Source organism: Punica granatum, chromosome 7, assembly GCF_007655135.1.
Source record: "Punica granatum isolate Tunisia-2019 chromosome 7, ASM765513v2, whole genome shotgun sequence".
NCBI classification, from domain to species: Eukaryota; Viridiplantae; Streptophyta; class Magnoliopsida; order Myrtales; family Lythraceae; genus Punica; species Punica granatum.
Window position 1 is genome coordinate 7545387 of NC_045133.1, and position 25910 is coordinate 7571296.

At 40.1% G+C, this 25910-nt stretch overlaps 2 protein-coding genes across 2 annotated transcripts; both read left to right on the top strand.

Moving 5' to 3' along the window:
* Window positions 1–1860: 1860 nt before the first annotated feature.
* Window positions 1861–10445, top strand: LOC116213824 (disease resistance protein RPS2-like). Its single transcript, XM_031548906.1, has 5 exons — window positions 1861–2485; window positions 3386–4507; window positions 4631–4669; window positions 4791–6127; window positions 10199–10445. The coding sequence occupies exons 2-5, from the start codon at window positions 3619–3621 to the stop codon at window positions 10418–10420; spliced, it is 2487 nt and encodes an 828-aa protein (XP_031404766.1). The 5' UTR covers window positions 1861–2485; window positions 3386–3618; the 3' UTR covers window positions 10421–10445.
* Window positions 10419–17756, top strand: LOC116213823. The gene is made up of 9 exons (XM_031548905.1): window positions 10419–10889; window positions 11257–11976; window positions 12112–12573; window positions 12894–13370; window positions 13484–14218; window positions 14470–15213; window positions 15320–16265; window positions 16501–16566; window positions 17343–17756. Exons 1-7 carry the CDS (start codon window positions 10422–10424, stop codon window positions 16169–16171), a joined length of 4458 nt encoding a protein of 1485 aa, XP_031404765.1. The 5' UTR covers window positions 10419–10421; the 3' UTR covers window positions 16172–16265; window positions 16501–16566; window positions 17343–17756.
* The last annotated feature ends 8154 nt before the right edge of the window (window positions 17757–25910 follow it).

Sequence of the window (25910 nt, forward strand, 5' to 3'; positions counted from 1 at the left end):
TAGCAAGCGAAAGACACTTGTTCCTATATATATAGCGCTTTTGCCTTCAGTTAATCGATGTCGTTGCCCGTTTGGATTTCAATGAGTTAGAATCTTTTGAACTTCTGTGAGTTAGGAGACTTTAGGATCCCTATATGTCAAAAAATTTTGAACTTCCATGAGTTAGGAATTTTGAACTTTTCAACTTTCATGAATGAAGTCACATCATGGTTCAAGATGATTACGTATTTACGAAATACCATATTAATTCATCCTATTTCATCAGATCCGGAATGTGATATGGTTTCGAAGCATGAACTGGATATGGATAGTTCCAATAAGATTTCATTCTTGAACAAAAATACATTTTTTGATTTATTTCATCTGTTCCATGACCGGAACTGGAGGAATACACGTTACACCACGATTTTGAATATGAAGAGAGATTTCAAGAAACGATGCATCATTTTTATTTGCAATGACTTGGTATAATTTCACAATATTATGACGTAATTATTTAGTAATATATTATATGCCAAGATATTGTGTAAAAAATAAAGCGTATATTAATAGTGGAAAGCTATATTTTAATAGAAAACTATATATTCAAATAACATATTTAAAAATTCTTAAAAATTTATAAATTATGAGATGCTGATGTAGCAGCATGAAAGAACTTAGATAATGATTCTTTTGTTTTCTTCAAATAGCTAAGAAATGAAATAAGATTGGTTTAGACCGAACCCAACAGTTGTGCGTCCTTGCTGTAAAGCAATTTGTAACTTTAATTATGCAAAATCACTAGTGACAAATTGTCATTAGACTAGTGGGATTTATTTTTATTGTTAGGCCAGCTCGGTAGGATAAGCATAGACTTCATTAATTAAACTACCCCGAGTCGTCACCTGCCAGCAAAAGAAAAAGGAACACTAAACGGGACCCTCTTAATATGTATTAGTTTAAGGGTAGGAGTTTACTAATCCATTTTCAATTCACTGATTAAGATTTCTGATCCAATTTCTCCTTCCAACTTTCCTTTATTTTATTGTGTGTGAATATGAATTTTAAATATTAATCACGAGAGGTACATTAAGTAAACGATGCTAATTGCTAATCATAGACCATGAGAAGTGATGTAATTGATAAATTACACCTTCTTATTTGCGGATTTTATATTTGCAGCCCAGCAAGGATTTTGAAATCCATTGGAAGCACCTCACAAACATGGCCAAGCTAATGACTGAATTGGGATTACTCGCACACAGTAGGCCAATTATATATATATATATATATATATTGTGGTCTCATCGAAAGCAACATGCTACTCATAATAAATAATTAAAGATAATGACCCGTGAGTTGATTTAAACAGTTCGGCGCTTATTTCGCTTAATGGGCCGACTCAGCTCGATTGTATTAGTCGATGCTCAATTGGACTTCCGAATAACAGAGTTTACACTGAAAAAAAAAAACATTGATGATAAGTAGAAGAAACTGGCAAATAAAGACTAGGAAGCTGCATAAGAAAAAATACGCCATTATCGAGTAACTATTTACCCAAGTGAACCAAACTCTTCTTTAATTGATCATCTCAACTCTTCCTCTGATTTCCTTCCTTCTTCCCATCACTCCTCTCGATTATGTTGTGACCCAAGAGATTCTACGTGTGATTCTAATCATCAGTGGAACTTCTCGTACCCCTATATTTCTTCTCTATTATCCATTCCATTTGGGCCACACTAGTCTCATTTATAACCGAAATTATATATATATATAAAATAAAATTACCATTATTAGATGTAATTATTTACTGATGATCGCAAAAAATACAGTAAAATAAGCTTGAAAGGGAACCTACATAGTAGTAGGCACATGCCTGCATTTTCTGCTCTCTCAGTCTCAATACCTCTGTAGTAAACTGCTCTATTTCTCTCTCTCTCTCTCTCTCTCTGTCTTCACAGCCCTGCCACTGCTGGTAGCTGCTCCCTTTGTTCCTTGTCATTGTTTCATAGATGGGAAGTTGTGAGTTTGGCACTCTTCTTGAACTGTTCAAAATCGCCGGCCACTATGTGGTGGTGCCGGCAGGACGTGAACTCGGCTACATGCTATGCTACAAGAGCAAGGTGGAGGAGCTTGAACACCAGGTTAAGGACCTGGGAGATGCTAGAGAAAAGATTCAGCACTCGGTTGATGAAGTCATATGCGATGGAGACAAGATTGAGAGCGAAGTCCTAAGATGGCTCAACAAAACCGATGAGCTGACTAGAATGGCTCAAGAGCTGATCGGGGACAAGGGCAAAGCGAGTTGCTTCGGTGGATGGATCCCAAAACCCACTGGGCGCTATCGGTTGGGCAGGAGGGCCAAGAAGGTAGCGCTGATGATTCAAGAACAATATGGGAAGGGGAAATTCGAAAAGATTTCCTACCACGATGCAGATGCAGGGGAGGAGACCGCTGCCTCATCCTCCTTGGATTCGGCCCAGCTCAACGTTCCCCTCCAGTCCAGGTAAAGTTGAATAAGTTTTTCATTTAATCGGTAATGTTCGCATAGGGCATGTTATTGTTAGGAAATGATTTCAGAAACAAATTATTTAGGATGTTGTTTCCGGAGTATTTTTTCAAAATAATTTTCCATAACTTAAGGTAAAAATAATTTCTAAGAAACAACTATAAGAGGTTAAACAATCTGAACAAATAATTGAAACCGTCCACTTATAGAGGAAGATAAATGAATGAACCTTTTCGGACTTCATCCTAGTGTCACCATAAGGCTATGGCTGGGGCTGTTTGATGCCAATAACTCCTAGTAAAGGCCTGCTCAAGGCAAACCGACACCAGCCAGCGCCCTGCCTGCTGCCTGCCCAAAGTCCATAGAAGCCAGTGATAAAATCCCGCATCCGGCCTGTGGGACAGACGACACGGGGACCATCATTTTCAGCAGCTACTCTAATCAAAGCCGGCCCTTGGCTGGCCTGGGCATTTGTCGTTTTAAGGCAAACCACCCCTCGAGCCATTTGTCCTGGGAACCACCCTCCATCGGCTTGGGACCAGCCATTGTTGGTGAGTGGTGGCATCCTGCAATCAGCAGAGGGACAGGGCCGATTTATGCCGCAACCTGTGACCCACACCGGGAGCCTAAGGACATATGAATTAATTCCAATCAACCTTGGTTACCGCAACCCAGGCATTACTTTACTAGTGACCAGCCCTAGCCACACCCCAGGCCCGTCGTCATAAGTCGTGAAAGAAAAGATGAACTTAAGAACTACTTTTAACAACAAAGAGCAAACAAAATTTTACTTTGATGCCACTAGAGATTTGTTTACAACATACATAGCAAGATTAAATACTTAACTACATGACAATTTGTATCTAAATTCTCGCTTATCTTCCTCGTCGTTGCTAGGACTGCAATCTTGAAGAGGATCATGGAAGCTCTAGAGGATGATCGGATGAAAATCCTTGGTGTATCCGGGATGGGCGGTGTTGGAAAAACCACTCTGCTGGATGAAGTTGAAGGGAAAGCCAGGGAATCAAACCTTTTTGATGAAGTTATCAGGAAACTTATATCCGAAAATCCAGAAATCAACAGAATACGAGGAGAAATAGCATTAATTTTGCGCAAACTCGATAAAAAAGATGAAGGAAAATCATTCCATAAAAAGGAAGGTTCTTATAATTCTTGACGACCTCTGGAAGAAGCTTGACTTGAAGAAGATTGCGATTGCCGATGGCTACGAGAATCTGGATATCAAGTTATTGCTAACCTCTCGCGATCAAGATGTGTTGGTTAATGAAATGGGTTCTCAACAAACTTTCCGTCTTGGTGCCCTGAGTAAGGAAGAATCGGAGCTCTTATTCATGGCAATAGCAGGAGAAAAGTTAGTTGAAGATCCTAAATTGCATCTCCTAGTAGTTAAATTACTCGAGAAGTGTGAAGGATTGCCCGTTATAGTCGTACCGATTGCCAAAATGTTGAAGAATGACGTTTTTTCAACTTGGGAGGAGGCAATGGAACACATCAAGAAATTGCAAGCTGGTTACTCAACTTTGGAGCTTAGCTTTCAGCATTTAGAAGATGAGATCAAACAATTGCTATTGACTTGCGGTCTCATTAGAAGGCACAGCATCCCGGTGCAAAGTCTACTAAAATATAGTGCAGGGTTGCGCTCATTTGGGGGCACCAACATAATCGAGAGAGCTCGAAAAGAAATGACTCGGTCGCTTCATAAACTCCAAGCCTCTTCTTTGCTGCAGCAAAGTGATGACAATAATCATGTCGTTATCCATGATGTGGTTCATGAAGTTGCAGTCGGGATTGCAACTAAAGATCATCATGCTTTGGTGGTGACCAATAGTGATGATATGAAATTGTTATCAGCAGAAAATCTTGAGGAAAGCACAGCAATCTCCATGCGTAATACTGCCATTGAGGATCATCCTCGAGAGACATGGATGTGTCCAAACCTAACCATCTGTATCATACACGCAGCCGATTATCTCTGTGTCCCAGATTCCCCTTCTACAGGTATCAATGAACTCTAGAAATTTCTATAATTTGCACTATTTTCATGGGATTTTTTGCTTTTGTGTTCAAATCTATCTTTTTTATAAAAAAAAATTTATTTCTTAATTTTTATCATATATGCAGCCGATGATGTCAATTTCGTCCAGCAATCTTTTTCCCCAGGTACGAGTAAACCTTTGAGTTTTAAATCTTGAAATCTTATCTTTCACCCACTTATGTTTGTTATACATTTATAAGTAATAATATCATATTTTGACTCTTCATTATTTATATGTAACAATAGATCCAGATTTCTTCAGTGGTATGAGGATGCTCAAGGTCTTAGATATCAGAGATATGCAGTTTACCAACCTGCCTTTATCAGTTGGATCTCTACAGAGCCTTACAACGTTGTGCCTTGATTATTGTTCTTTCTATGACGTCGCCATCATTGGCCAGCTAAAACGTTTGCAAGTTCTTAGCTTCATTGGTTCCACGATTCATTGGTTGCCGGAGGCAATAGGAGAGCTAATTGACCTAAGACTATTAGACTTGAGTAAATGCTCAAAACTAGAGGTTATAGAACGCGGTGTATTAGCAAAATTAACCCGGTTAGAAGAATTGTACCTTGATGATAGTTTTGACCGATGGCAGGTAGGGGACAAGGCATGGCTAGCTAGTCTCAGTGAGTTGAATAATATGCCCCATCTAAGCGCTCTTCACACGCACGTGCCCTCTGAAAGTGTCCTCCCTGAAGCCCTGCCATTTGGAAGATTGGCTAGGTATAGAATAACAATCGGTGAAAACAAATTGTATACCGACTACAGGGAGCAACGAGTCTTGAGGCTTTCATTCGAGGAATCCACTTATATTCTTTTCCACGAGTGGTTTCAACTTACTTTGCAAAAGAGCCAAGTTCTTCAACTGCAGAACTTGGCAAAACAGAACGGAAGTATTAATGAGCTATGCATGGATGGTTTTCAAGAATTAAAGCATCTTCAAGTAGACTTTTGTTCCATCCGTTACATTGTCCGCGCAACAGCATGGTTTCCATGCCGTGCTTTCACAATTCTTGAGTCCATGTCTCTTGGTAATTTGGATATCTTGGAGAAGATTTGTCAAGGACCTCTCCAGCCTGAGTCTTTTAGCAAGTTGAAAAGCTTGAAAGTCTCAGGCTGTGCCAAGTTGAAAAATCTATTCAGCCTTTCCCTTGTAAATTGCCTTACCCAACTTGAGGAGATTGAAGTATCCGGATGCGAGGAAATGCAGGAGATCATCGTGGATGACAGGGAAATTGAAAATGAAGATGAAGATAAACCAGCACAAGGACCTGCAGGTTGTCATTCCAATGACGTAGCAAGTCATTCGCATCTTCTGTCATGGAGGGGTGCTGCGCAGCTGAAAGATAACAGAAAAGATGGATGCGGCATAATAATGCCAGTTATAACTAAGAGAACAAAAGAAGCAGGAAGAGCAGTTTGGGCAGATGATCTAGTTAAGTTGCGTAAGTTACGCCGTTTGGCACTACAAAGATTGCCAAGTATCACGAGCTTCTTCTCTATAGCAAACTCCAAGAAGCCCTCGGATAGAGCATCTCAAAATGGATCACTTGCTAGAGCTGTTTTCTTTGATGCCCAGCAGGTAACTTCTCTTTTGTTTCTCTATCTAGGCATCTTCATTACACGTACAAATAGAAAATTCATATTATCCTTTTTTCCGCTTTTGTCCATCACATGCTATATTAAACTTCCATCAGGCGCCTTCTTAAAATAAGGGATTTATTTATATAGACCAATCAGGGAGTACCGCGTCATAATGTGTTAAATGACAGTTAGTAAGCTGCCTTGTTAAATAGTAAGATTAATATTATTTAAATAAGAAACCTATTACCTTTTAATTTAATATAATAAGACACTTATTAAATAATAACGGTGCGTTTGGTTTCAGAGTTAAAATAACTTTAATTTTGATTGTAGAAAAGGACAAATGTTGTGTAGTGTGTTGAGTTAAAGTTAAATTTAAAATTTTTTACTTGAGAAATGTATATTTTTGTTGTGTAGTATTTTGAGTTAAAATTAAAATTAAAATTTTTGTGATTTTAACCCTAAAAACAAAAAACAAGAGTGTGAGACTTACCACTTTCTGGAGCATTGTTAAAACTACACTGTTAAGGATGCTCCTCACCCTAGTAACGCTCTTTCTTAATTTCAATAGTAAATATCGTTAAACAACTGCACATATTATTGTCAGCGAGGCCAACAAGAAATCTGCATAAACATATCTTTCTATATAAAAATCTAATAAGGTGAAATATTAAGTAAATTTGAATTCAATATTCTCAATCAAATTAGCGTTTAACATAATAGAAATTCAATGGGTAAAAGACTACTAATTGATTCAAAGCTTCTGGAATCTAAATTAATCCAAAAGCTCTTCCAATCATATTATTTTTCTTTTCCCCCACTCTGTTGCACGGATTGGAACAGATTATAACTTTCTCTATTCATCAATTTCTCTTCATTAAATAAAAAATAGCAATATTAAGAAGAATTTTTTCCCTCTTTATGATCATGAAGAAAGAAACGTAGGCTGATCAAGTCAACTAATGTTGCTAGTGGTGTTCTAGAGCAAGCTACTGTCACGATCCGAAAATTCAGTTACATTTCCCCTAAAATGTCAATAATTCAAAACCTGATAGAGAATTAGATTATTCATAATTTTCTACTATACCATCTGTTCAATCAAATCAACAAATTTTTCATGAACTAATCCCATATAAAACAACCCAATAGCCTTAATCTCTCAAAAATCCAGCCATGACTTTCCTCACACTGACAAAAGGAGAGCTAAACAAAATCTTTCGGATCGTAACTTCAAGCAATCTATACCAGGCTCAAGTGCCTTTCAGATATAAAGTGCTATCTGAAAATGTTTCTCCAACACAGCTAGAAACTTATTTGGGAAAATATGTGCAGAGTGTGAGCTGCATTTCAGTGAGTATAAAATTCCAAAGCAAAATGAATTATTATTAAATAAATATTTTTTTCAAAAACAACCAAATATTCATATAGATAATACAATCACACACAAGTCCATCAATCAGCTCACTAGCACAAAACTTATACGATATATATTAATAATTACCCAATTTATTCTATAAACAATTAAGTGTCTTTATAATAACACGATAACATTAGAGTCCACCTCAACTCAGCTTCGCATAACAAATATAAACAATATACCTTCACTTTAACAGATCGAGCTCTAACAACCAAAACACATTTCTCAAGTATCATAGCAATCACAGACAAGCCCTAACAACCAGCATATATATCACAATAACTTCGCACAAACAATTCCAAACACAAACAAGTAATATAGCCATAGAGTCGCATTTTCTCGCGACAAAGTTAGGACGGCACCATGACCCCGCATATCTCAATCACATCAGCCAAACTCTCATATCCATACCTCATAAGCGGGGGCCGCTTATTAACTTATGGCAGTAAGAGTTGACTCCCATTTATATTATGCTTGGTCTAGCAGCCTATCAGGTCCCTATTTCTATTCTACAGGGTACAGCGGCCGACCAAGCCCCTATTTGTATTCTGCTGGGTCCAGCGGCCGATCAAGCTTCTATTTGTATTCCGTCGGGTCCAGCGGCTGATCGGGCTACTTTTGTAATCCGCCGAGTCCAGCGGTCCCAAGCCTATAATCAAACAATACCATCAGTATACTCAATCATATCACAACATCCTCTTACTTAAACATATCCACAATCAAATCCTTAATTGCAATCTTTCATAATATTTTCCCAAATTAACCTATATAATCATATGTATATATATACATATAATTTCACAATGGAATAAAGTACTCACGGAATACCCAAAAATATTTCATTGGATCGATCCTTTGGGGTGCAAAGCTCAGTCTCGATAACCCCTATAAATTATAAGCATAAAAATCAAATAACACACAATACAATAGTTTAAGTATACATGTCGATGATATTAGGTTTTTCATCCCAAAAGAAAAACCAACATTAACACTTCCATGCTCGATCTAGCTTTATTCTCCCTCTGTTCATCCATCAATGTGAAATAATTAATGAAAACATAACCTCCTCTACCTCCTCCAAACTTTACGGAACACTACTTATATAAAATCCTAGGAAAACCTCTCTTACAACAACTTATCGTATCATCATTTAATAAGTTGCTCTCTTCCAATTTAATCCAAGTGTATAGATAGAAACCAATGACTAGCAATTTAATCAGAAATAACGCCTAACAACATCATCTTTTTTCCAGCACAATTAACACTTGATTCAAAAGTTCCAATTTGAATTCCACTTTTAATTTCCCCAATTTAGCAATGTAATTATACTGCGTTCTTCAATTGACCAAGGAAAAGTCACAATTGAATAAAATGGTGTCTCAAAACTCTAAGCTCAATAATTTGTACCCAAAGCTTCAATAATCTATATAGGTCTATAAGCTTTACCCTCCCCTCACCATCAATCCAACTAACCCAACTTCCAAATTCACAAGAATAAAAATTTAATAAATGAAACTTAAATAAAATCAATGACATGCCTCATGCCCCCAACCTAACAAAGTTCGAGAGCTCTTCCCATTGGAATTACCTTTAGCTCGCGCTCACTCTCTGTCTCCTCTGTTTGCTCGTTCTTCTTGATACTTCCGCTCTTATTCCTCCCTCTGTTTCGATTCTTCAGCGTGTCACGTTACCCTTTCCCATCTGCCTCATCTTCTTCCTCTACCGTGAGCTCCCCCGAGCTCTTAGCCTTGCTCACTCCCTCTAGCTCCCTCCCCCCCCCCCCCCCCCCGAACCCACCAAAACCCAAAAAGAAAGAAACGAAAAAAAAAACAGTGGAAAATGATAAATGAAAGGCTGAGACGGTGGAAAAGTTGGAAGAGAAAAGATAAGAGGGTGATAGGGTGTGGGCAAGTCTATAGTAAATAAGTTAAACACTCCATTTATCCGATTCTTCTTATTTCGTTTTCTTGCTTTTCTTTTTCTTTTTTAACCATGTTTGCTCCAAGCACCGCAAGGAATACATAGAAGATATACGCTAACAACTGTACATAGACACATTATATAGATTATATATAAGACAAGCATCAGGAACCTATGTTTGTTTATTTAATAATAGTACATGAATGGGTCAAAAATACCGGATTTCACTACTACCTTTTACCTTTGGCGTATCTTTTTCATCGGTTGTTACTTCTCTCAATAGATTACAAAAAGGAAAATAAAAACTACAAAAATGCAAATTTATATATTCATTGGTTCATAAAAAGAAAACATATTTTAAAACAGGACAGGTTAAGAGCTTACTTTTGCATCTAATGCACAGTATTTTCATTGTCAAATTGGTCATAACCTATAAGTGCACAAAGTATTATGCAAATAACACCGCTTATAATATGCTTCATTCCGTCAAATGAAAATCCGTGGTTGAGCCTGCTCCACGACAAAGAAATGATATATTATATATGGACACTTATTTTCTCTGGCATGGCGACCATTTGAACTTTCGCATCCAGTCCTGGCAAGTCGTTCATTTTGTGCATAATGCAAATATGACATATTGTATTCGTTATGATAATTATCCATGGGGCAGTTGTAGAGGTAGATGGTATTCTGATGAAAGCATCTTACTTGGTTGACCTAATTGGGTGTCAGGTTTCATTGCCCATGCTGCAGTCACTGCGTCTACGTGATGTTGACATAATAGAAGAGCTATGGCATGGTCCGCTAGAGTTGCGCAACCTAAAAGATCTAAAGGTGGAGAAATGCAAAAACCTAGTGAGCGTTGTCAACTTCACGTCACTAATGAAACTCCAGCAGTTGGAATCGTTATGCGTCGAAGAATGTCCATCCGTTAGAAGTAATTCTGAACCTTGACATGGTGGACCCTGCAGATGTAGACGTTAGCATTCTCCCACAGTTGCGCACGTTGGATTTGGGAGATTTGTCAAAACTGAGTTGCATGTGGAACAAGAACCCCCGAGGGGTAACGTTATTCCAAAATTTAACGTCACTGGTGGTGGTCAGATGTTATGAATTGGTATACCTTTTTACACCTGCAATGGCTAGAGCTGCGGCAAAATTGACAGAAATATTTGTAGGAGGTGGTGACATGATGAAGGCAATCATAATGGATGAATCCGAGGAACAAGCAAGAGATATGGAAAGCACCATAGGGTTCCCACACTTAAAGGTACTGACAATAAAAGATTGCCCCAGGATGATGGGATTCTATACATGCCTCAGAGTACACACCCCAGCCTTCAGTAGAACTTCCTGTTGTGGCCATAAGGAAGAAGTTGCACCTGAGCAAGAAACTCAAGCCCGGGTCTTCTTTAATGACAAGGTATGCATGCGAAACCTGCTGAACTAGAAATCCGAACATTCTTTCTTCCAACTGATTTAGTTTTTGTTCAATCTGTTTCAATGCTTTGAAATAATGATTTGGTCAATCTCTAATGACGAACTGATCTCTCGTCTTTCTTTTAAGTTGCTAAGTAACATCTAATAGACTTACATTGGCTATAACATCTAGCTTGGTTTCTCTTAGGTTTTCACCTCGCCCGGGACCATACAAACTTTTTTCTCAGTAATTCAAATGAATGATATAATTGATGATTGCTTAGGAATTCAAGAGGAATCATAAGAAATTTGATGTGTGACTTTAATTGTAAATCTGGTATATAAAAGGCTTACTGGATTGTTTTCTTTAGGTTCTTCTTCCAAACTTGGAGGAGCTGAAACTCACCGAAGTGGGATATTTTGAGCAGATATGGGTCAATGAACTCCCGGAAACATCCTTTGCCAAACTGACGTCCATCTCCATATTTGGATTGCACAGGATTTCTTCGGTCTTTCCTGTAACTTTGGCAGAGAAATTGCAGAATCTAGAGCATGTTTCAATATCTTGTTGTAGTTCGGTGGAAACTCTATTTGAGCCCTTTGCGCATGATTCCAAGGACAAGCACAAAGCAATAATGCTCCCTAAAGTCAAGACATTGAGCCTGCGAGTACTACAGAAGCTAAAGCATCTCGTAGACAAGTTCTTCCGAATTTCAGTTGGTTTTCCAAGTCTAATAGAGATTTCAGTGGAAAAATGCCACCAATTAGTGGACCTGATCCCATTTGCTACAGCCACAACTCTCTCGAAACTGGAGATATTGGTGATAACCAATTGCAAGGGAATGGAGGAAGTAGTTTCCCAGAAGGATCGTGATGGGGATGAGGTCGATGAGATCATTTTTCCCCGTCTACATGATTTGCAGATGGGTGATCTTGACCGTCTTATCTGTTTCTCATCCGGTAGTTGTTCATTCGTCTTTCCCTCCTTAAGAAAACTATCGATATGCAAATTTCCTAAGATGAAGGCCTTCATCCTAAGACAGCCAAAAGAGAGATCTGAACAACTCGAAGATGCTTTCTTCAATGAAAAGGTCTGCGCCTCCCTCAACCTTCCTTGGGTCAAGTGATAAAAGTAACAATGCATTGACTGTGCGCTTTATTATGATTCTTCTAATGTTTGAAACACGTGTCTGTCGATTCTCATTAGCTAATGGCATTTTCTGCAGGTTAATCTTCCTAATTTGGAGGATCTTCTGATTAGTGAAGTCAAAGTGGAAGAGATGTGGCACTGGGAAATTCCTACAGGATCCTTCCTCAAACTAAAGCTTCTCGAGGTGGTGCAGTGTGCCCAACTCGTGAGGATTTTCCCATCAGACAGTGATACGTTCCGGAAGTTGTGGTCAATAAAAGTCTCATCATGCCAAAATCTGACGAATGTCTTCCCAGTTTCAGTGGCGAAAAATCTGGGTCGACTCCAACTACTTTGTGTGGATGAATGTGAGCTGATCGAACACGTTGTTGCAGAAGGAAATATATGGAGAGAAGCAGATAAATTTGTCGAGCTTACAGAGCTAACTTCCTTGACGCTTAAGGGTTTGCAAAATCTTAGTAGATTCTGTCAGTGGAACTACACCTTGGAGATGCCATCATTGAATAAGCTGGATATCGAAAACTGTGGAGGTCTGGAGGTCAGTTTCAGCATCAACCACTTTGGAATGAAATGCGAAGACCATATTTAAATTCATATGATTAGGGCGCATCGGATGCTTAATCTTAGACTAGAGTCCATGTTCAACATTTTCACAAATCAAATTCTTAAGCGGCCAGTATAAAATAATGATATGTCAGGCAACAAAGGCAGTATTAATGGATCATAAGAACTGAAGTGACAAATTTAAAATTGTGAAAACAAAATTTGCATTATAAGAAGCTGAATTATCTTGCCTAGTAGGAGCCGTAGCTCATGAAATTAACTGTCTTACTGATTGGTTTTGTTCATAAACTGCAGGAAATTTGGGAGCATTTAGCTCGTAGTATCAAATTAGCGTTGCCCTCATTATCTCTCGAGAACCTGACATCTCTAGAAGTATCAAACTGCCATGTGATTAAAGCAGTAATGACAATTCCAGTTGCTAGAAGCCTGAAGCAACTCAGGGAAATGAGCATCAAGGAATGCAATGCATTGAGTGAAGTAGTGGGTAATTACGAATACGGTGGTGGATCACCTGAAGAAATTGCTTTTGAGCGACTGAAATATCTGAGTCTGGAGTCATTGATGAATATCACACAGTTCTTCTCGGGGAGTCACATCCTGATATTCCCATCCTTGATATCAGTACGTCTGGAGCAATGCCCCGTAATGAAGATATTCTCTCAAGGAGATGTAGTTGCACCAAAGCTGGAGCAGTTTGAGACAAGTTGGAGATTTCTAGAACATAAGACACGTGACCTTAATGCAAATGTAGAACATTGTTTCTCCAAAAAGGTACTGATAGCTTTCTTCAAGTTTACCATTTTATCCTTATTTGCGCTTGATCTCTGCATACATCCATTTGCCCATGCATGTAGTTCTAACTAATGAACCTATCGGTTCTGCAGTACACTCTCGAACCCATAAAGTCCTTGAAGTTGTCTGAATCTCCCGATTGGAGAGAGATATGGCTTGGCCATCTTCCTTCTTGGTCATTCAAACAATTGGAATCCCTTACCATTGAGGACTGGGGGTCCTTATCAAGAGCCATTCCGTTCGATAAAATGCTCCTCTTAAGCAATCTAAAGTTTCTAGAGGTAAGAAACTGTGCTGTAGTAGAAGTATTTGAGTCCCCCGAAGCAAATGAACCTGCTGATAAGATCTTCCTTGACCTTTGCGATCTTTGCTTGAGAGATCTTCCCAACTTGAGGCTAATATTTCCTGATCAAGATATCCAGAAAGATTTCAGTTTCAGTTGCCTTGTTACTATTAAAGTTCACAACTGTAGATGCTTGAGCAACTTACTGACCCCAACTACAGCACAAGATCTTCCATGTCTACAAGTACTTGAAATAAAGGACTGTCACGAGATGAAACAAATTATTGCGAGAGAGAAAGAATGGGAAGAAGTTCCACAGTACTGCATCTGTTTTCCTGGGTTAGAATCTCTAGTTCTCGAGTCCTTGTCGGCATTGATGAGCTTCTATCCAGGCGATTACATTCTGGACTGTCCGAGCTTGGCAAAGATAACTATTAACAACTGCCCAAATATGAATTCATTCACTTGTTCGAGTTTGATGGACAATCAGAGAAGCAGAGAATTGTCAGGAGAAATTCCTCACGAACCTTTCTTTTGCGAGAAGGTCAGTTTTTTCATGATCTTTTTGCGTGTACAACAGTCTGCTTTCTTGTCTATGTTACATACAATTGCACGTGATTACCTCACCATGCAGAATCCTCTGCATTTTCTTAAAATTACTTCATCATTACATGAATTCATATTCACGCAATTATATTTCCTATTCTTTTTTTTTTGGGCCATGTTTTTCAGTAGATATGCAGCATCTGAAAAAAGCCAGTGTACATGTTTAATTTTTTGCGATGGAAATAACAGGTTCGCTTTCCGAGATTAAAGGAGCTCATACTATCTCAGATTGATAAATTGGGCATATTATGGAATGATCATCAGCTATATGATGAGTCCTTTCGTGAATTGAAGGCAATCAAGGTTGAATGCTCTAAAGAACTGTCGATAATTTTTCCAAGAAGAATTATGAAAAGATTCATACTTTTGGAGACTCTATCCATTGCTAATTGTCCGTCACTACAAGTGGTGTTCGACCTCTCTGGACGAGAAGCCTTGGCCGATTGTGACAGTGAGATCTCGATGGCCATGCCACTGAGAGAACTTAATCTATCTCATTTGCAGAACCTACGGAGTGTATGGTATGCAGAACCTGAAGCTATTGTCAACTTCGAAAACCTCGAGCAAGTACATGTGAGTGGATGTCCGGAACTTGAATATCTCTTTCCAGCCTCAATGGCACAAAGACTTTGGAAGCTTTGCAGATTGAGTATAGAATGGTGTGGTTTACAAGGTATCATTGCAAAAATAGAAAAAGAAAGTCCCCGGTTCTTTTTCCCCAGCATTACCTTCTTGAAGCTCTGGGGGCTACCGAAGCTTGAGGCTTTCTATCCTGGATTACATTCTACAGCATGGTGTGGGCTAATTGAGTTGGTCGTGTATAGATGTGACAGGGTGCAGACATTCGCTTCAGAATGCCAGAGCTTTTCCAAAGCTCTCGTAGATGGCCATCACGAGATACTGGTCAAGCCACCCCTCTTTTTGGTTGACCAAGTATGTATATGGACTCAATCTAAAAATCTCAATCAATTCAGCTTGCATCAATCCTGGCATTTGCTTTCTAACTTCTTATCATTTCACTTTTCATGTTCTTCCTCAGGATGAATTCTGTAGTTTAGAAACTGTAAGTGTGGTTTACAATGAAATGATGAAGGAGATGTGGGGTGGCCAATTTCCGGCAGAATTCTTTCCCAAGCTGAAGAGTTTAGAAATCAAGAACAATGATTTCAAACCAGCGATTTTTACCCGTGGGGTCCTCCAGTGGTTACACCATCTGCAGAAACTTTTCCTCAGTAGATGTTGTTTTGAAGAAATTGACTTGCTTGAGAGACCTGCCGCCCAAAATCAGGACAAAACCTCAACTGGGACAGTTTCAAGATTGAGGAAGTTGAAGCTGAAATTGCTGCCCGGAGAGCAAGAGCTCAGGCATGAAGAACCGGTAGACCTGGTTGCTTCTCAGCATTTGGAAGTTCTTCAAGTATCAATATGTCCAGGTTTCACAGGCTTGGATCAGTTGGCATTGTCGTTTCAGGTTTTAATGGTTCTAGAAGTGTCAGTTTGTCATGAATCATTATATCTAATGACATCATCCATGGCGAGAAGCCTCACTCAACTTACGAGAATGATCGTAGCGGACTGCAACAATATGAAGGAGATAGTAATTGATAATGAAGTCAGTGAGGGAGGCAACGAGATTGCTTTTGAGCGATTAGAGCAGTTGACTTTGCATTCACTTCCCAATCTCGAAAGCTTCTGCTCAGGAAATTTCCCCCTCAAGTTCCCATCCCTTACAGAAGTGACTCTGACTGAATGCCCGCAGATGGAATGCTTCAGCTGCGGAGCATTACGCACGCCATTATTAGCAGAAGTCCATGTAGCAGGAAGCACCATATTTTTTCCTAATCGCAACCTTAATGCATCTCTTTATGGTGCAGAGGTTCTTCGTATGTAATACTGCAATATTGATTTTTAGTTATCCACTGAAGTTGAGCTTATGGTACAGGTCAACCGATTCCATGATGGAACTGAGGTGGAGCAGGAAAATGGTATAATTTATATATAACTTAGGGAGGTTCTACAAAACGTAACAAATAGAAACACACCCTAATTCCACTTTTACATTTTGTATAAAAGCACGTCGGTTTTAATTTCGGTTTTACATTAGGGCAGTGTAGTTATTTGGTCTAATAGCATGACGCAGCTTAGAATCAATGAGATTATTATCACCATGCGACTGTAATTTCTTTTGCTGACAACCATAGTTCCTTTTTTGTGATGCAGACCTTCCAGAGATGAGATCATCACCCGATGCAAGGTCTTCGGGCAGTTGCTAATTCCTTCATTAAGGTGTTGTTATTTGAGATTTCTCCTTCATGTTTCCCTCCAAGTTGAGATATATGGTTTCTTTAGTTGTCAAGCCCTTTGTGGAACCATTAAAGGTTTTATTGAGTGCTATGCCCATAGAACACATCCATGGCAATGAGTGTCTTTGCAACGTTACCATTTCACAGAATTTGAAGCATTGATATATAGCAGTCTCCGCACATTCTCTGGTGGAAAAAACCTTATGCTTCTTCTTCTTCTTTTTCTTCTTTTATATAAAATTTGGTTGGAAATTATGATATAATGTGGAGCAAATCCTGAGCTTTTCTGTTTTTTCCTTTCATGCTGGGCTTGTTTTGTTTCATGCTATTGGCAAATTTCATCCACACCTTTGCGAATAAGACGTCACCAATGTAAGGGGAGTGCATTACCAGAATAAATATCTTAATTCATAGGATATCCTTTGGCTGTTCCCTAAACTAAACAAATTAACTGTTTACTTAATTTTATTTAGTTTGCATTAGGGTGAGATTACGGCTCCTTCAGCAAAGCATATTTCATTTCAAGAAAATGATCCTATCTGTTCCCCGAAGTTGAACAAGTTTTTTTGGTGAAACAATTGCCAGAGAAAAGTTCGGAAACACTACTTTGAACGAACTGGCAAGACCACATTATGATATTTTTATTTCGAAACATCATCTTGCAGCCCCATACAGGTTCGGGCGTAGCCACCTCAAAGGATATCTCGGTAGTTCCTTCCTGCTTATGCATTAACAAGTTTCCTTTCTTTGAATTCACAGAAGTTTCATTGGAATTCCAAGAACAATTCCTATCCACCAAGCCAAGAAAAGAAACCGAGCTCATCTGAGGCGGAGCCCGAACTCATCCCACTTTCCGGTTGGGGCACTTCAGGAGATCTCCTACTGATTCAGGACTCGTTTTCCTTTGGCATATACCTTCCGCGGTTGTTCCTGTAACTCATTCGCATTCACCTGATTGACAAAACTTCCTTAAGAGACATCTCAGATGCCATTACTTCAGTTCCAAGAGTTTTTACACATGCTAATCTTGTTCATGAATGAGTTGGAATAGGATCTCCATTTAACTCGTGGAACGGTGACATCAGATATTGAAATTTGTTCCCTACTCTGGTTTTGCACTATGATTATGAGTGCTCAATGGTCGATGCGATTTTAGGAGCCGTATTCATTTCACTTCGAAAATGCAGTCACACTTTTTTGTTAGAACTATTGTATTACCACCTAATCTACTGATACAACAAAGATCAAACAGAGTACTCTGTTTTCATCAAGACGACGAAGAGAAACGACCGTGGATATATGAAGAGTAATAAGATCAGCATTTTGTGACTTTCCATCGGGCTAATACATTTTTATGCAGTATTTGTATGCTTATGTATGCGATAATAAGCAGCCAACGCAGGTGAGATTGATAGCAAGTGCTTTTAAAAGGTCTGTTCAACCATTCCGGGACTGGTGCCAGCATCCAAAAGTTTGCTGGATTACTTTATTACGAGAACAAGAAGAAGACAACTTTGCCAACTAAAGAGTTTGTTGGAGAATCCTCTGCAACAAGGTTAATATGAATCAATACATGGCAATGAGCTTGCTGGAAAATCCTCTGCAATGTCAAAGAACATAAGCTTCTGAATGATCCAAGAAGTAAAACGAGTCAACACCCCAGTTTGATATAGGCAGATATAAATCTCGAACTGGCAATTGGAATTCAGTTTACGCTTTCATTCGATAAAATGACAATTTGGAAACACCTACATCTTTATGTCCGTTTGATGTCAAGCCCCCTGAAATGTATCATTAGTCGAAGACAATAACTAATAAGGTAAATTACCAGAAGGCTCTTCTGTCACCTGTTTGGTGGTTTTCCGGCTTAAAGAAGAATGATTTCACTAGGAGTAACAACACGTATCCTTATCTTTCATGTATCCTTCATTGTGACAGTTTACTTCTTCCATATATACATGAAGTTTGCATCACTTCTTCCATACACACATGTGAAAGTTTACATCAAATAAACTCGCCTTCCTACTAGGAAAGGGAATAACCAGACTGCTGATATCACTTTCGCCACGCGATTCTGTGCTACTGTCATCATCCACTCAAACTGGTCGGTGAGCGTGCCCATTCGGGGGCAATTGTAAATGATATCTCTTCCAAGGATGGGTGTTGGGGATTGCATGTTGGGGCTGTGAGTTAGGGACACAATTAGGCCCATAAAGCCGGACTATATTCAGAGAAGCCTACAAGGGCATGGTGAGGCTCAGTGGAGCCCATCACGATAAAGAGCAACGCGGGCTCAAATCTATCAAGCAAAGGCTATTGACCGAAATTGAGTGGATTACTTATCATTCAAGTATTCCCATATATACTTTCCATTTTACCGAGATATGATAATCAGGTAAATGGGGGAATATCTCTAAAGGTGATAATATATTCCATCCCCATACTCTCCCTATAGATATGTGATTTATGCTTAGGGTTAGGGCTAATTGGCAATTTGCGCACTTTCCCTAACACATAAGACTAGGACTGGTAATATTTCACATGACACGATAACACGACACAGATACAATACGGAGTTAAACGGGTTTGGATTGGACATTTTTGATAATCGGTCTAAACGGGTCCAACCCGTTTAAACACGGTTAATAAGCGTGTATTACCGGGTTGAGCCCGTGTAACCCGATTATACACGATTAAACCTGTTTTTTTATATGTTTAATTATGTTACTATAATCATATAACCCGTCAACCCGTTTATGTATTTGGATTTACCAAAATATCCTTATGTAATCCTAATTTCCTAAGTTCCTAACCTAATTTCCTTTCCTTTCTTTTACCCAATCCAACATAGCACAACCGCACTTCCACTTCTACTTCTACTTCTCTACTACCCTCCCTCAGATCTCATCTACGATTTGATTTCCTTTTTCTCATCCATCAATGGCGAAGTTTTGCTTCTTCGCTCTCATTGCTCTCCTCTCCGTGTACCTCGCATCGTCCGCAGATCCGCCTCAGATCTCGCCCTCCCCTGCTCCCAAGCTTGCCGCCGACTCCACTCCCACCATTTCCCCTTCGAAGCCCACCGCTTCGCTGACTCCCGCTCCAGCCAATGCGCCTCATGGCTCGATCTCATCCTTGTCGTCGCTGCCTCCCTCAGATGCGGCTCCCGCCTCTTCCCCGTCCACATCCCCCTCCCCTCCATCTCAATCTCCATGTTAACGTGTAAACATGTCGTGTTAACATGTTCGGGTAAACGAGTTAATTGGATAAACATGTCGTGTTAATGTATCTGGGTAACTGAGTTGATCGGATAAACAAGTTGTGTCAACGTGTCCGGATAACGTTTATAATCGTGTCGTGTATACGTGTACCTATTCTGACACGTTTCGATAAACGGGTTTAAACGTGTCTAAACGGGTTGACACGGATATAAACGTGTCGTGTATGGGTTTTCAAAACCTGACCCGTTTAATAATCGTGTCGTGTACGGATTATGACTTCAATGACACGAACCCGTTTAGACACGACACGACACGAATTGCCACCCCTACATAAGACTCAATTTGATTTGAGCGTCGGAGAGGAAAATCGGCACACCAATCCCGATCTCCCCTTTTGCAGGTGTCTGGGGTGTTGGTGGTTTGTGATTGTGGAATCATCATCAACAACACGCACGTGAAATATTCGTGGTCAAGACCCGATTTTTTGGGTCCCAATCATGGTTTTTAGAATCATGATTTGAATCGTAAAATCGTGCGATTTTACGATTCAAGGAGGGGCATACGATTCCAAGTCGAAGGGTTGAGTCGGAAAATATAGAATTGCATGTGAATCGGGATTTGAATCGCGGAATCGGGCCGATTCTGCGATTCTGGATTCAGCCCAAACTCGGACAAAGCCCAGGCTTGATTCGGGAGAAGCCCAAGCCTGATTCTGGCGAAGCCCAAGCCTGAGCCCGACAACTTCTTTTTTTTTTCCTCCTTTTCCCTTTCTTCCCCGGCACTCCCATTCTCCCCGACATTTCTGTGCCCTAACCTAACCCAGTCTCCAATTTCTCCAAGTCCCCGACGGTCCGTCCTTTCTGCAGCCATTTCTTCTTGTTTTGCTAGTGAGTCCGTAGTCCCGAGTCTCCGACGAGCTTGAACCTCCGTGAATCCGTGGTTCTGAGTCCAATTTCTGCTTCCGCAGTTGCTTGCTCTGCGCCTCTGCCTCTGCCCAGTGCCCGAGCTTCGACCGCCGTCACCGCCTAGCGACAATGGGTGAAAATGGGTGGTTCTTGAGAATGGTAGATGTGTTGTGATGACCCTTATTTCATCTACTTTTCCTAATATCAATCAATGCTCCTGTCCCTCCTGGTTTTTTGTGGTTCAACTCCAATTTGGACTTTTACTCATCTATTTGTGTTTTGGTCTTATCCAATTTCTCTTTCACGCTTCTCTTTTGTTCTTCCTTTTGCTGAATTGAAATGTTGTCCCCTTTCATGATATTCTGTAGACCTCGAGCTTTAATCGACAAGTCAAATGAACCATATGCTAATGGTAACTCAAAAGTGGCTTCCAGGCTAGGTGAAGTAGTTTAGTGGTTGAAGAAACCCTTTTTTGTGTAACGATATTTTGTATTATGATTTGAATCTTGAATTTCGATAATTTGTAACGATATTTTGTGTTTTTATCATTTTATGACTTATTGTTGATTTGTTAGTTTGTGGTCTTTATTTGAATGAACAAAGATTGATTTTTTTTACTCAGGAAAGTATGCTACATATATATATATATGCTATTTTTTTAATTACAGATAGAATCTTATGATTCACGATTCTACGACCATCGACCGATTCTAGGTAGAATCGCGATTATGAAAACCTTGGTCCCAATATTGGCGCTGTCTGTCTGTAGAAAACGGCACGACAGGTCGCTCAAATCGGCTGTTTTCCACAATTTTCCTGATGAGATATAATGATTACGACAGGAAAGTGAGGCTAAATCCCAAGCATGGAATTCCGAAACTGGAGGTCGAAGCTGCACTGAAGCCGAAGCAGGAGCCCCCTCCACTCCTCCTCTTGAAACTACTTCTCGAACCCTGAGATTCTAATAAAGTTTTTGATGAGATTTGATTTTGTGATCATGGGGGATGACGTTGACCCATTTTGCTTAGAGCAACCCTTGCTTGGAAACATGAATCAAGCATTCCCTTGTCAATTTCTGAATGGATCAGCTTGCAAAATCACGACACCACTTAGGACTGATGATAATGTCATTGCAGATTTTGTTGGGGATTAAGTCCCGAATTTGCAGGAATAGCTTACTAGGAATGATGAAAAGTTTCGCTGGCTAATGAGTTTTGAAGGACGAGCTCATCCCGCGGGAGATACATCGGTCCACTCCCATCGAGCTAAGTTGTTTTGTTTCAACTAAGCCTAACAATTTTTTTGATAAAATTGAGACATCCCTTACAGTGAATTAGGGATAGTTTATTTTGTGACCACAATTAGTGTTTTGAAACCAAATTAATATTCCTAGGGCGCATTGGAGGCCAATCACTTACTACCATGATTTTTGGCAGAAAAATAACTTTTTTAAATGAGATCGATTCCATCTCATTGATTTTTGTGCGGAGTGTCTTCCGGCTTAAAAATTGTGGCCCCTTCTTTCACTAATACTTTTGGGTTAAGAGAAAAATTTGCTGGTGAACTCCGGTTAAGTAGTTGGAGGCACGCCCATGAGCGTGCGGTTCGCTATGCTGGGTAGCGTAAGCAGCGACTCCTATTGTCGCCCAGCGAAAGGCGTGCAAGCTGATCAAAGCGAGAGTCCATGCAATTTATTTTGAATGACATGGAAGCCGCTCCCGTCTCAGTGACGGGAAAAAATCATTGATTCTTCCCTAGTGAGATGCGAAGAGCATCGCACAAGTGAATTGGTGTAGGTAGCTGGCTTCAGCTAGAAGCAAGGAACATGGCGAGGTTGGCGAGTATGCTAGGCAAAATGCGCGAGGTATCATGAAATTCGATGCGATGTCCTCATAACATGGCAACCGAGATGGCCAGCCACCGATGACTTAAGTGACGTGTAACTTGGCGACCCCACTGCTCATCTCGATATCGTCTCATGAGAAATTCACATCTTTCCTGATGCGCCCGTCCCAATCTCTCTTTATATTCATATACCCAATATTTGTCTGCAATATGTGCATATACGAAATACATGAACTCATCAAATTTGTTGTCAAAAAAGAATACCCTTTTTTTATTTTATTTTTTTCCAGAAAACATTGCATGAGCATGAAAGGGGCGGACCTACAGCCGAGAAGGCAAATGGGGCGCATCAATTGAGGGGAAGCATACGATGGCAATCCCCCGTTAATGGATGGTTCAATGAAGCAAAGACATGCGAATGACGAAAGCGCCGCTGAAGAGAGTTTATATATCGAATCTACAAACGGGTGATGTACTACTACTTCACATTTAACAGATAAGTGTTACTTATATATTTATCCAACTTAATTGAAAATTTAAATGATATCTTACGATTAATTAATTGGTAGTGATATGCTCATGGTATGAGCTTATTGCGCATCATTTATTGCCGAAGACAGCTATTGAATGCCTATCGAGAGAAGCCTAATAGCTACTATAGAGATGTGGCCCAATTATGGACCTTTGCTGATGCCTTGGCGAGACTCCCCTCCAGAGAAGCTGCTGCCTCACAAAAAGCTAAGGCCGGATCAGGTCAATGGAGGCAAGTGGCTGCATGCACTACTCTGGTTTGGTGTTTATTCAGGCATTTTTGCTACTATATATTATGGTCCATCACGTATTTAAAATTGATTGTTGATCTCAAAGATCCTAGATAGAGTTGCTTATGTTCTTCTATGGTGCGTCTAACATGGTGGTGGTGGATTCTACTAATGTTGTGCTCAGTTTGTCTGAGTTACACCGAATCCAGAGACAGGGTGATCGTAGAGTAATACTGCCACCACATATGCCGCGTATGTGGAGAAGAGTAAGGTCATTCTTGGTCCCACGGAGAAGGCAGTGAGTAAGGCCTTCTCGGACAAAACTGTAAAGAGCTCCGTGTTATTAGTGAATGTCATCAAGATACTTCAAGGTCTATGGTGATATTAGTCATTGCCCAGGTGGGAGTCCAAAATGAGTGCTCGAGTGATATTAATCATCATTTGAGAGTGGTATCAGTAACCGCACACTCGCTTCGCTTCGCTTTAAGATGAGTGCTCGAGTGATATCAGTCATCACTCCAAAGTGATATCAATCATCACTCGAGAATGATAAATAATCACACACTCTCGCTTCGCTTCGCTTCAAGATGAGTGCTCGAGTGATATCAGTAATCACATATTTACTTCGCTTCGCTCAAGAACGAGTGCTCAAGTGATATCGCTCAAGAGTGGTATCAGTGACTACCCACTTGCTCCGCTTCACTTCAAGATGAGTGCTCGAGAGACATCACTCATCACTCGAGAATGGTATTAATTACTACACACTCGCTTCGCTTCGTTTCGCTTCGAGATGAGTGCTCGAGTGATATTAGTCATCACTCGAGAGTAGTATTGATAACCACACACACACTTCACTCCGCTTCAGATTGAGTGCTCGAGTGATATCGGTCATCACTCGAGAGTGGTATCAATAATCGCACACTCTTTTCGCTTTGTTTCTCTTCAAGATGAGTGTGTGAAGTGATATCAGTCATCACTCTAAAGAGATATTAGTAAGCACACACTCACTGCACTTCGCTCTAGAATGAATGCTCGAGTTATATCAGTCATCACACGAGAGTGATATCAGTAACCACACACTCGCTTCGCTTCAAGATGAGTGTCAAGACATATCAGTCATCACTTGAGAGTAGTATCAGTAACCAGACACTTGCTTCGCTTCGCTCCAGAATGAGTGTTTGACTAATATCAGTCATCACTCGAGAGTGGTATAAGTAACCACACACTCGCTTCACTTCAAGATGAGTGCTCGAGTGATATCAGTCATCACCCGAGAGTGGTATCGGTAACCACACACTCGCTTCGCTTCACTTTAAGATGAGTACTGAAGTGATATCAGTCATCACTCGAGAATAATATTAGTAATTACACACTCTAGCTTCGCTTTAAGATGAGTGCTCTTGTGATATCAGTCATCACTAGGGAGTGATATTAGTAATCACACACTCTCGCTTCGCTTCGCTTTTCTTTAAGATGAGTGCTCGAGTGATACCAGTCATCACTCGATAGTGATATTAGTAATCATTTGCCCATGCATCATTGAGCAATGTCAATTATTGCTCAGGTGTAACTCTCAGGTGATATTAGTCATTGTTGAAAAATAAGTTTTTGAGTGATATGTGTAATCACTCGAACATCCTACTTGGACGAATTTAGTGGTATGAGTCGCTACTAAAGTCCAAGGGTGATATTAGTAATCACCCGAGTTTGCCTCGTTTGGGCAGTGTAGTTATTGTTCAAACCCAATGCCCAACTGATACTAGTGATCAATGGAGTATCGCTTTGGCATATGATATCAGTAATCTTGTTGATATGCTTCGCTTAGATATGGGTGGTATGAGTCACCACTTGTTCATCTAAAGAGTGATATCAGTGATCGCTTGACCTTGCGTCGCCTAGGCAATGTCAGTTATTGCTCGAATCTTTCAGGTGATATCAGCAATTACTTGTTTTATTTGAGGCAATCTTCTGTAGTATATGTTATCTCTTGAGGATGATTCGCCTAAGTAATATCAGTAATTACTTAGGATGATTCGCTGCCACCCAAGTGATATGAGTAATTGCTTGGAAATATCCTTAGGTTAAGCGATGTCAATAATCGCTTAGGTTCACTTCGTTTAAGTAATATCTGTAATTGCTTAAGTGTATCCTTGAGAGATCTCTCTCCCTCTCACATGAAAAGCCTCCTACGTGAACAAAGAACTAGGTGACTACCCTGCTTCAAAAGGACTAGAGGCTACCCCGCTTCAAAAGTTGCAAAATTACTGTCACTGTTCGCGAAGTGAAGCTCCGCGACCTATCTTCCAGCAGAGTGCAGAACTTCACCCAGCCTAATGTGGTCGTCACGAGACCTTTGTAGCCTTCGCCTCTAAGCGAGGTCGAAGCGCGATCGCGACCCTATATGTGTGGGGCTAGAAACTCGTCTAATGGAGATTGGAACCCCCTCGATGTCCATGATGGAAGCGGTTCGACGACGGAGCTGTCTTTGAACTGGGATTCGAGTAAGATTTTCTTGTCTATCTAAAGGATAATGTATGTCATATGAAATATAATTTTCTTGACCACGCGCAAAGCGCGTGCCCGAGTGGGGGCTAT